Source organism: Mustela lutreola, chromosome 15 (assembly GCF_030435805.1).
Source record: "Mustela lutreola isolate mMusLut2 chromosome 15, mMusLut2.pri, whole genome shotgun sequence".
Taxonomy (NCBI): domain Eukaryota; kingdom Metazoa; phylum Chordata; class Mammalia; order Carnivora; family Mustelidae; genus Mustela; species Mustela lutreola.
The window spans coordinates 16,278,031-16,291,249 of NC_081304.1; the positions used below are offsets into that span (position 1 = coordinate 16,278,031).

Sequence of the window (13,219 nt, forward strand, 5' to 3'; positions counted from 1 at the left end):
TGGACTTGTGCCCTAAAGACTATTTAATAATATGGCTTGAGGTTAATCTTTAAAATCCATATTTTGTGGATATCTTCATTCCTCGGAATGTCCCTCAACTATGTCTACCAACCCAGAACCCACCATAAATGACTACCTAGTAAAATCCATGTAGCCTGGGGTGCCTGGGTGATTCAGTCAGTTAAATGACCAACTACTGATTTTGACTCAGGTCATGATTTCAGGGTTGTGAAATTGGGCCCCACATCAGGCTCTATGCAGGGTGTGGAGTCTGCTTAAGATTCTCTGTCTGCCCCTCTAATTCTTCTCCATCTCAAAAAAAAAAAAAAAAAAGAAAAAAAGAAAAAGAAAGAAAGGAAGAAAGAAAAGGAAAGGAAAGGAAAGGAAAGGAAAGGAAAGGAAAGGAAAGAAATCCATGCAGCCTGGTTCTATCTTCACACCACATTTCAGCAACCAAGGGCCCCCTATAAAGCTACCACTAACATATGACAAAAACCAGTGGAAGTCCATTGAAAGTCATGTCTGATTATTTTTCTGCCATATTTATACAAACTATTCCCTCAGTCTAAAATATCTTTCTCATTCTTCATTACCACCTTCAACCAATTAACCCCTACTGATCCTTCAAGATTTAGATCAGATATAACATTCTCTGATAATCTTTCCCTGGTGCTTCCAGGATACATTTGAAGCCTAGCTACATCCTATAATAGTATTTTCTATACAACATTATTATTCTAATTTTACTTGACTCTTTCCACACTAGAACGTTGAGGTCCTTTGGAATAAGAAGTGTGTTCTTTTCATCTGTGTATCACCTAGCACAGTTCCAAGCACAGTAGATATTAAATGACTAAATGAATGGATAATCAAAGAATCAATAATTTATCAGCCCACTATTATCAGCCACCTCCTCATGACATGTAAACATGTAATACAAAACATCTGCTAAATATATTTGTAATGTTTAAAAGATATCTACGTTTTGCAGAGTAACTGAATAACATAGGAAGATTATGTAATCAAAGCTATCTAAAAAAATTTTTAATTCAAGAAAGTTAGGTCTCCTAACTTGTGAAACCAATGCCCTTAACACTACAGAAACTATCTCTACACAGACAAGAAATAACTACTGGAAAAGAGAGTTAAATTTGAAAAGAAAATAAATCCATTTTTCTCTTAGATTTTTATCAAACATACCAAAATACAATTTTAGAAATTTCTCATTAAATTGTCCTAGGCTATCTTTTTTTTTTTAATTTTTAAAATTTATTTTCAGCGTAACAGTGTTCATTGTTTTTGAACCACACCCAGTGCTCCATGCAATCCGTGCTCTCTCAAATACCCACCACCTGGTTCCCCCAACCTCCCACCCTCTGCCCCTTCAAAACCCTCAGATTGTTTTTCAGAGTCCATAGTCTCTCATGGTTCACCTCCCCTTCCAATTTCCCTCAACTCCCTTCTCTTCTCCATCTCCCCTTGTCCTCCATGCTATTTGTTATGCTCCACAAATAAGTGAAACCAAATGATAATTGACTCTCTCTGCTTAACTTATTTCATTCAGCATAATCTCATCATCACTAGCCACCAGGGAGATTCAAATTAAAACCACCTTGAGATACCACCTTACACCACTTAGAATGGCCAAAATTAGCAAGACAGGAAACAACAAGTGTTGGAGGGGATGTGGAGAAAGGGGAACCCTCTTACACTGTTGGTGGGAATGCAAGTTGGTGCAGCCTCTTTGGAGAACAGTGTGGAGATTCCTCAAGAAATTAAAAATAGAGCTTCCCTATGACCCTGCAATTGCACTACTGGGTATTTACCCCAAAGATACAGATGTAGTGAAAAGAAGGGCCATCTGTACCCCAATGTTTATAGCAGCAATGGCCACAGTCGCCAAACTGTGGAAGGAGCCAAGATGGCCTTCAATGGACAAATGGATAAGGAAGATGTGGTCCACATACACTATGTAGTATTATGCCTCCATCAGAAAGGATGAATACCCAACTTTTGTAGCAACATGGACAGGACTGGAAGAGATTATGCTGAGTGAAATAAGTCCTAGGCTATCTCTTACCATAAGACATCAGTAAGCAGTGATGATGGCAAAAGGCAAGAATCAAGGAGAAATAAAGGGTAAATCAGAAAATTGATATCCAAGAAAGATATATATACATATTAATTCAAATAACTCACTGTCTATAGTAGCATGCTTTATCACTTCCTGAAAAGTTTCAGGGATTACAGGGATATCCATGCTATCCAAAACAGCAGCCAGTTCATCAGTGGCAACTCGACCACTTTTTATCCTACAGAAAATCTTCAAGGCATTCTGGAATGCTGCAAAAATTCAACAACAAAAAAAAGAAATTATTTTACCATAAGATCCAACAGCTTTTCTTGAAGGAGCTAATTTTGTGTCAATAATCTACCATAGGAAAATAACATAGGCATAGGGTTTTCTAAAATTTTACTTGCAGGTAGGCATTTGCTCAATTCTGATATTCTTTGTAAAAAAAATACAATTTTTGCTATTATCACTAGTGATATAATATTAGCAATAATAGCTGGTATTTACTGAATACCATTTATATGTTGAGCATTGTGCTAAAAGGTATGGGTTCTCTCAGTATAGCATATTCACCTCTTAGTTAAAACTTTTAACTGAAATAATTTCTTACCAGTGGTATAATCTATAATAGCAGGACAGCTTAAACCAAAATTTGAAAGCATTATTAATTGCTTAAAAATGTCATTTAGAAAAAAATAGTATAAGAGGAGAATGGAATAGATCACAAAATTTCTCTTTAGATTTTTTATCATATTACAAAGAATTGAGCAGTGGTTTAACCACTACTGAAAGAACTTCTATTTCTCCACAGAAACTTCATTTTCAAAAAAGAGAGAGAGAGAGACTTCATTTTCTTATGCTAACATAAGTATCAAAAGTACTGGAAAGAACACAGAGATAATTTTTCCTACACAAATGTCTTTCTTAAAACCTAAACAGATTGATACCTGGTCCTAATGCTGAATGTAAGTGCTCCTCAGACCACTGCATCCCTCAATTTAATTTGATAAGGAAACCCAATTCCCATAATCAATTCCAGAGAGCAAACCCACTTTATAGTCAGACCACATTTCTTGGAATTCAGGCTATAACAAGCATAATGATCCAAAAGATTTTAGATTTACACAGGAGGAAGAACTGAGCATTATTCATTTATTCAACAGTAGTTATTGATAAATGAGCAAAAGTGGCAGAGGAAGGATGCCTGAGAATCCTCTCCTCCATAAAAGCAATGAGAACACTGGCAAAAGTTGTCAGAATCAACTTTTCCCAAAACTCTGTATGTAAGATAAAAGAATTACAGCAATCCAAAGAGTGTTTTTTCAAGAAAAATGGCTGAATCTCAGTAATAGTGAATTTTGTGGCTTTTCTTAAAAAATATTTTATTTATTTGACAGAGAGTTAGAGAGAGAGCACAAGTAAGCAGAGTGTCAGGGAGAGGGGGAAAGAGAGAAGCAGGCTCTCTGCTGAGCAGGGAGCCTGATGTGGGGCTCGATCTCAGGACCCTGGAATCATAACCCAAGCTGAAGGCAGCTGCTTAACCAACTGAGCCACCTGGGTGCCCCAATTTTGTGGCATTTTAACTTGTCATATTCCCATATCATCATCCCAGCTTCCCAGGAATATTTAAAACTGAGAGCCTATAATCATGCTGAAAAACAGTAGCCTGGCAGCCAATGGGAAAGAATGAGGTTAAATTTCTTCAAAGCCCCATTCCCTAAGAACAGTCATTATTAGACCTGTTTGGTGATTCTGTGGAAGATCCTACTTACAAAACTGTCCTTATTTTACCCGACTCAAAGCTTGCCCAGTGCAGATTATTTTCCCTGGGAGTACTCATTAAAAACAATCAGAGGCAATTAGTTAACATTATGACTGCCTGAAGTGGTACTTGGAATAAGCACCAGGTGTTATATGTAAGTGATGAATCACCAAATTTCCCTCCTGAAGCCAATATTACATTAGATGTTAACTAACTAGAATTTAAATAAAACTTGAAACAACACAAAGGCAGATTCTGAAGCCCTGGTCTTCAATGTTACTGCTACTCTTCCAATAGCATACTAATTTTAAAAATTCAAATAAACCCATAACTATACAAAGAATAAAGATAAAAGCAACATAAATTTCCCATCCAGGGCATGCAAAAATGATGTATTTTGATTAATATCCTACTTGGATACCTTTCTATGTCTCTTTACACACATCAATGACTGTGAACATTTCACCCAAATAAAACAGTAGATATAGTCTACTATCTTTCCACTCAGAAATTTCTAAGTCAATAAAAGCAGCTGGAGCAAACAAAAGGCTAGCAAAGAGCTTAAAAGGAAAATCTGGGAAATATGATGTCCATAGAGACTTTTGAAAAGTGCTGACATATTCCTGAGCATCTAGATGGCAATCCATCTATGGCCACACATGGATAGGGCCATACCCAGGAAAACCTGAACAGGTCCTGAAATCTCACCTCTGGCTTACCTTGAGGATACACGTAAGCAGGAAGTGAAGGCTAAGGAAGAGTTGAAAACTATCTGAGCGTGGAAGGCATGCCCCAGTGCATGCACATATTCCCTCTGGTTCTCTTCTACCTAATAATTGACAACTAATTTTGCCTTAGAAAGGCATCATAAAGATACAGGCACACATATAAATATAAACTATAATACAAAAATAAATATATATATATAATATAAAAATATTAAAAAGTTATATTCATTGTGAAATTGTTTATAATACTATGATAATTAGAACCAATTAAATATAAAGGACTAGTTAAATAAATCATAGTATATCTGCATTCTTCAGATACCATGCAGCTATTAAAAAGTAATAGGCTGACCTACACTAACTGGCATGGAAAATCTTCCAACATATTATTTAGTTCAAAAAAAAAATCATGCTATACAATACTGTACTTGGCATGATCCCTTTGTCTTCAAGTAGAAGATAATTCTATTTTTCCCTTCTATTTTCTTGGGTCTCTTGATTGCTAACTGTATGCTTGATTTTTTCACTTGCCTCTCTAAGATTTAGGTTCTCTTGTTCTCCTCTGCCTAGTAATTGATAATTAATTTTGTCTTACAAAATATATAAGTATGTATACATACATATATATTCATAATTGCATATAAAAATATTCTAAAGTCAACATTAAATTAACAATCTAGGAAGGATTAAAGAGGGTCTTTTACATATTTTTTATATTTTGCTTGTATATTTTATAAAATAGCATATTCAAGGATTAGGCATATTGTTTTAAGAGGTAAAAAAAGAAACCTGGGACTTTGTTAGTCTTAAAACATTTGACAGTAAACAAAAATAAGGTCAAAATAGCAATCTGGGACTTGAAAAACAAAGGAATACATGGGAGCTAAACTTTGGCTTGAAAAGTAGGCAGCACTTAGGAAACCAAACATACATATAAATCTATAGTTAAGAAAAAACTTGGTTTTCAAGATGACTTAGGAGAACCAGGAGAAACCCAATGCTATAGGAGTTAAGCAAAATGCCAAGTAGGAAGTAAGGATTAACAAAAGAACAGCAAGCCAAGCATTATATCTATATTGCTAATTGCTGCATATGGTAGGCATTTAATAACATTTATTACATTAAGAAATACATAAACATTAAAGTTTTTCTAGCCTTTTGATTGCTTATCCAGTTATATGAAGACTATCACATGCATACATCGTTGATTCTAAGAAAATACAGTGAGGTTGACTACAAAAATATGTAATCTCAAAGACTGATTATAGGAACTTGATCTTGCCTAATGGAAAAACCAAGGAACTGGTTTTTGTTGTGTTGTGTTGCGTTTTAAACCAAGGAACTGTTAAAATTAGGTCATGAATACTAGAGACATCAGACTATTGGAAGCACCGTTTCTATCACTAACATGAATAGTTCTTCCTATCACTTTCTTTGCAATTTATATGTAGTATAAAGTTGTTAGGAGTACAGCATCCTTTCTTGATCAAAACTCTTCACAGTGTAGGGATAGAGGGTACATTCCTTAATATCATCAAAGCCATCTATGAAAAACCCAGAGCGAATATCATTCTCAATGGGGAACAAATGAGAGCTTTTCCCCTAAGGTCAAGAACATGGCAAAGCCTTTGCCTTCAGCTCAGGTCATGATCCCAGGGTCCTGGAATTGAGCCCCACATCGGGCTCTCTGCTCAGCAGGGTGCCTACTTCCTCCTGCCTCTCTGCCTACTTGTGATCTCTGTCAAATAAACAAATAAAATCTTTTTTAAAAATGGGGGGGGGGGTGCCTGGGTGGCTCAGTGGGTTAAAGATCACGGCAGGGATGTCTACTATCATCACTGCTATTCAACATAGTACTACAAGTCCTAGCCTCAGCAATCAGACAACAAAAAGAAATTAAAGGCATCTGAATTGGCAAAGAAGTCGTCAAACTCTCACTCTTTGCAGATGATATGATACTTTATGTGGAAAACCCAAGACTGCACCCCAAAACTGCTAGAACTCATACAGGAATTTAGTAAAGTGCCAGGATATAAAATCAATGCACAGAAATCAGTTGCATTTCTATATACCAACAAGACAGAAGAGAAATTAAGGAATCAATCCCATTTACAATTGCACCCAAAACCATAAGATACCTAGGGAGAAACCTAACCAAAGAGGCAACGAATCTGTACTCAGAAAACTATAAAGGACTCATGAAAGAAACTGAGGAAGACACAAAGAAATGGAAAAATATTCCATGCTCATGGATTGGAAGAACAAATATTGTGAAAATGTCTATGCTACCTAAAGAAACCTACACATTTAATGCAATTCCTATCAAAATACCATCAATTTTCTTCAAAGAAATGGAACAAATAATTCTAAAATTTATATGGAGTCAGAAAGACCAGGAATAGCCAGAGGAATGTTGAAAAAGAAAGCCAAAGCTGGTGGCATCACAATTAGAAATGGTGGAAATCACTTCAAGCTCTATTACAAAGCTGTAGTCATCAAGACAGTATGGTACTGGGACAAAATCAGACACACAGATCACTGGAACAGAATAGAGAATCCAGACATGGCCCCTCAAGTCTATGGTCAACTAGTCTTTGACAAAGCAGGAAAGAATGTACAATGGAAAAAAGTCTCTTAAACAAATGGTGTTGAGAAAATTGGACTGCCATATGTAGAAGAATGAAACTGAGCCATTTCCTTACACTACATACAAAAATAGACTCAAAATGGATGAGCATTTTGATTTTGATGGATTCCAGGAATCCATCAAAATCCTTGAGGAGAACACAGGCAGCAACCTCTTCGACCTCAGCAGCAGCAACTTCTTCCTAGAAACATCACCAAAGGCAAAGGAAGCAAGGCCAAAAATGAACTACTGAGACTTCATCAAGATCAAAAGCTTTTGCACAGCAAAGGAAATAGTCAACAAAACCAAAAGAAAGCTGACAGAATGGAAGCAGATATTCACAAATGACATATCAGATAAAGGGCTAGTACCCCAAACCTATAAAGAACTTAACAAACTCAACACCAAAAGAACAAATAATCCAATCAAGAAATGGGCAGAAGATGTGAACAAACATTTCTGCAAAGAAGACATTCGGATGGCTCACACATCACTCATGAAAAAGTATTCCACATCACTTGGCATCAGGAAAATACAAATCAAAACCACAATAAGACACCAACTCACACCAGTCAGAATGGCTAAAATTAACAAGTCAGGAAATGACAGATGTTTACAAGGATGTGGAGAAAGGGGAACCCTCCTACACCATTGGTGGAAATGCAAGCTAGTGCAGCCACTCTGGAAAACAGCATGGAAATTCCTCAAAAACTTGAAAATAAAGCTACCTACCACCCAGCAATCTCACTACTAGGTATTTACCCTAAAGATACAAATGTAGTGATCTGAAGGGGCATATGTCCCCAAGTGTATTTTATAGCAGCAATGTCCACAATAGCCAAACTATGAAAAGAACCTAGATGTCCATCAACAGATGAATGAATAAAGTTGTGGGATACACACACACACACACACACACACACACACACACACACACAATGGAATACTATGCCTCCATCAAAAGAAATGACATCTTGCCATTTGCAACAATGTGGATGCAACTAGAGGGTATTATGCTTACTGAAATAAGTCAATCCGAGAAAGACAATTATCATATGATCTCTCTGATATGAGTAATTTGAGAGGCAGAGTGGGGGTTCTGGGGGATAGGGAAGGAAAAAATGAAACAAGATGGGATCAGAAGGAAGACAAACCATAAGAGACTCTTAATCTCACAAAACAAACTGACGGTTGCCGGGGGGAGGTGGGTAGGGAGAGGGTGGTTGGGTTATGGATATTGAGGAAGATATGTGCTATGGTGAGTGTTGTGAAGTGTGTAGGATTGATAATTCACAGAGCTGTACACCTGGGGCAAATAATACATTATATGTTAATAAAAATAATTAATTTTTAAAAAAAAGAAAAGAAAACTAATCTAGGGCATCTGGGTGGCTGAGTCAGTTAAACGTCTGCCTTTGGCTCAGGTCATGATCCCAGGGTCTGGGGATCAAGTCCCACACTGGGTTCCTTGCTCAGCAGGGAGCCTGCTTCTTCCTCTCACTCTGCCTGCGGCTCCCCTTACTTGTGCTCTCACTCTCTCTCTCTCAAAATAAATAAAATCTTTGAAAAGAAAATTAATCTAGCAGTTGTGTGCATCCAATGGAGATTAAAGAAAGAAAATTAGGTACCATGCAAGGGATCCACATTTTTCAGTGCCTTTTATGAAACAACTTATGTCTAATTTTTTTCAACCTAGACTACTGGGGGAAAATACTGAAAACATTCTGAAAGCGGCGCCTGGGTGGCTTAGTACTCAGGTATGTGCATTCAGCAAAGGTCATAATCCCAGGGTTCTAGGATGGAGCCCCACATCAGGATCCCCATTTAGTGGGAAGCCTGCTTCTCCCTCTCCCACTCCCCCTGCTTGAACACCTGCTCTCACTGTCTCTCCCTCTGTCAAATAAATCAAATCTTTAAAAAAAAATTCTGAAAAAATTTTAAATTCATATAACCACCCCACCTTAAAATCAGTTACAATCACAACCATTCTCTTCTATAATTTTGAAGAATCGTATTTTTTACCTGGATCCTGAGAGACCAAATAACAAACATTGTTCACAGCCTTAAGGAAATCTGAAAAGTCCAGCATTCCATTAACTGTAATAATGGTTCAAAAACAGAGTGAAAAAAAAAACTGCATTAGCACACTAAGAATATGAGATAAAAATGCAAACTAAAAATGTGAATAGATTTAACTGATATTAGAATACCATAGTCTATACACAAGAGTAGTCAACATTAACATTAAATATAGAAATGTAAAAAGAAAATATACCAGAAAAAGTACATATTGTAATTATATAGTAGTGCGCCACAATAATAAGAATGATACATACTAGAATTAAACATACTGCAGTGATCTTTGCTCAAAGCTCTAATTATTATATTTGTAATTAGGTGCAAAAAAAATCATGCAACATGTCAATTTTATATAATGGTGTTAACGTGAAAGAATAGGATTGATTTCAATGCCCTCTATACCAGTGGTTTTGGGGGAGACTGTGGATCCAGTTGAAATTCTAATGAAAGCTTTGCCTCACACTGTTCCATCACCCTCTCTCCTCTCCTCCTTTCCACTCTTGCTCTCACTCTTGCTCTCATTACATACACATACACACAAAATACATTAAAACAAATGCACAAAATATTGCACAATATTAAACCAATCCTTACCCCCAAAAGTCATCTCATTTCTCAAGCAAAAATTAATGCCTATTTCTTAAAAGAAGAAAAGAAGATATCTAAATTATACAAATGAAAATGTCAGTAAGAATTTTTTGATTGGCTTGCAGGAGAAGTTGAAATTACGACTTTTTTGCATGATAACGCACAGGTCATGTCTAATAGCAACTAGAGCTGAAAACCTAGATTTACAAAGTGTGATAAAACACAAAATCAGGGCTCTTAAATCCCATTTTCTAGACAAGCATAGATCTGTGTCAAGGAACATCTGAATTTTTCAAGATTCTGCAAGTTAAATAACTATGAAGTCATTTACCTCTTAGTAAATGTGGCCAACTTTGAAAGAGTTTATCTATTTCAGAAGAAAATGATTATAAACCCAAAATTCCATTTAATATAATCTGACCCAAGTAATTTATAAAAGAACATTTCAGGGCTTCTGGTGGTCTGCAAGCTTCTACTATCAGAGAAATTGACAAGGCTTAGTTGTTCTCAGAAACTCTTTCTCTAGTATTAGAAAGTTTGTCAAGTTGTCTGCCTCAAAACTTCTTTTTCAGAATAATAACTTGAGAGTGGCTTCTCCTTCAAAAACAATGAAACAACTGCACAAATTTCAATCAACTACTTTGACTTGTTTTCTGACTTCTATGTGATCTAGGGTTAAACAAAAATCTTTTGGATAAAACATCAAAAACACAATCTATAAAATAAATAATTATAGACTAGACTTCATCAGAAGTATGAACTTACATTTTTTGAAAGACATTCTTCAAAAAATGAAAAGACAAGTCATACACTAGAAGAATGTATTTACTAATCACATATCCAGGAAAGGACTCATATTCAGAATATATACTTTCAAAATGCAATAAGAATAAACGTGTTTTTAATGGGCAGAAGATATATAGACAGCAAATAAGCACATGAAAATATGTTTAAAATCATTGGATCATTCAGGAAATATAAATTAAAACTACAATGAGATAATACCATACATCTATTAGAATGACTACAATTTTTAAAGGCTCACCAATTCTGGGATTGGCAAAGATAAGGAGCAACTAGGACTCTCATATACTGCTCATGGCAATGTAAAATAATTTAGCTGCTTTGGAAGCACAGTTTAGCAGTTTCTAAAAAATTTAAATATATATATCTACCATTATGACCCAATCATTCTACCACCAAGTATTTACCCAAGATACCCAAGATAAATGAAAACATATCACCACACAAAGACATACAAATGAGTGTTTATACCAGCTTCATTAGTAATAGCCAAAAACTGGAAACAACCCAAATGTCCACCATTAGTGAATGGATAAACAAATTCTGGTATATTCATAAAAGTGAATACTACTTAGCAACAAAAAGAAATAAACTTCAGTGTATAAAATCATAGATTAATCTCAATATAATTATGCTGAATGAAAGAAATAAGACTAAAAAAATGAGTACTTACTGCATGATCCCATTTATATAGAATTCTAGAAAATATAAACAATCTGTAGTGACAGAAGCAGATTAGTGTTTACTTGGGGAGTGGTGACAGGACTTGTGGAGAGAGAATGATGACTTACAAAGAGGTAGGTGAAAGAGGTACTGGGTTTTCACAATACATATGTCAAGATTTTCAAACTATATACTTTAATATTCTGATTATACCTCAATAAAACTATAAAATATGCAGATAATTTAAAACTCCACTGGTATAAACAATTATGATATACAACCATATCATCCAGCAAGCTCACTTCTGTGTATATATAGTTAAAGGAAATAAAAGCACTATCTTAAAGAGATATGTGCACTCAGCATTCATTGCAGCATTATTCACAATAGCCATGAAATGGAAACAGCCTAAGTGCTCACCAACAGATAAACAAAGAAAATGTGGTATTTATGTAACTATATATAAACCCATCTGATAGACTTTGGGGCATGGAGGAAATGGACAGATGTTTGTCAAAGGATATACATTTTCGGTATAAGATGGAAAAGTTCTGGGAATCTAATATACAACATGGTGACTATAGTTAATAATATTATATTATATAATTTGAAATTTGCTGAGAGAGTACATCTTTTTTTTTAAAGATTTTATTTATTTATTTGACAAACAGAGATCACAAGTAGGCAGAGAGGTAGGCAGAGAGAGAGAGGAGGAAGCAGGCTCCCTACCAAGCAGAGAGTCCAATGCGGGGCTTGATCCCAGGACCCTGAGATCATGACCTGAGACGAAGGCAGAGGCTTTAACCCACTGAGCCACCCAGGCGCCCCAAGAGAGTAGATCTTAAGAGAACTTAGTGTTCTCTTCACATACACACATGTAAAGTAGCTAGGTGAGGTGATAGATGTGTTATTTACTTGACTGTGGTAACCATTTCACAATGTGTATGTATACCAAATCATCATGTTGTATACCTTAAATATATACAATACACGCAATTTTGTCAATTATATCTCAAGAAAAGCTGGATGAAATAACAATTTGACATAAGCCATTTTCCTATGACATATGCATATCCTCTGACCAAGCTTCTTCATTTCTAGGAATCTATCCTATAAAAATATTTACACAGATGTGCAAGAATTACGAATAAGAACATTCTTTGTAGCATTACTTGTTACAACAAAAATTTTAGAGGTAATTTCACCATTAATCAACATGAGACCAATTAAAATGTAGCATTGTATGTTGGTCAATTTTCCATATAAGTAAGTATAGGTCCATATTGCCTTCTTAAATGGCTGTGAGTTATTCTATGGGATAGATCAAAAAACCAAAACAAATTGTTCTGAAAAATAAGCTATATAACAAATAATCTATATAAGTATAAATTATTTCTAATATTCTTACAGTTACAAGCATTGTTTTCTCTCCCATCAGACAAAAGATAGCTAAAACTGAAATTGCTATGTCAAAGAATGTGAAATTTTTAAGGTTTTTAGTAATATTGGGTTTTTTTTTATTTTTTATTTTTTATAAACATATATTTTTATCCCCAGGGGTACAGGTCTGTGAATCACCAGGTTTACACACTTCACAGCACTCACCAAATCACATACCCTCCCCAATGTCCATAATCCCACCCCCTTCTCCCAAACCCCCTCCCCCCGGCAACCCTCAGTTTGTTTTGTGAGATTAAGAGTCACTTATGGTTTGTCTCCCTCCCAATCCCATCTTGTTTCATTTATTCTTCTTCTACCCACTTAAGCCTCCAGGAACTAGAGCGTATCATGCTTAGCGAAATAAGTCAAGCAGAGAAAGACAACTATCATATGATCTCCCTGATATGAGGAAGTAATATTGTTATTAGAAATCCAAGGCATGGAAAGTTGACTAA

General features: G+C 35.6%; 1 protein-coding gene across 1 annotated transcript in view; it reads right to left on the reverse strand.

Moving 5' to 3' along the window:
- The window catches only part of EFCAB13 (EF-hand calcium binding domain 13), a 132,299-nt gene that overhangs the window by 83,644 nt on the left and 35,436 nt on the right, over positions 1 to 13,219 (reverse strand). Inside the window, exons 8-9 of the mRNA XM_059149515.1 lie at positions 9,213 to 9,287; positions 2,200 to 2,343 (exon numbers count right to left, since the gene is read on the reverse strand). Coding sequence (XP_059005498.1) covers positions 2,200 to 2,343; positions 9,213 to 9,287 — 219 coding nt within the window. The remainder of the gene's footprint in view (positions 1 to 2,199; positions 2,344 to 9,212; positions 9,288 to 13,219) is intronic.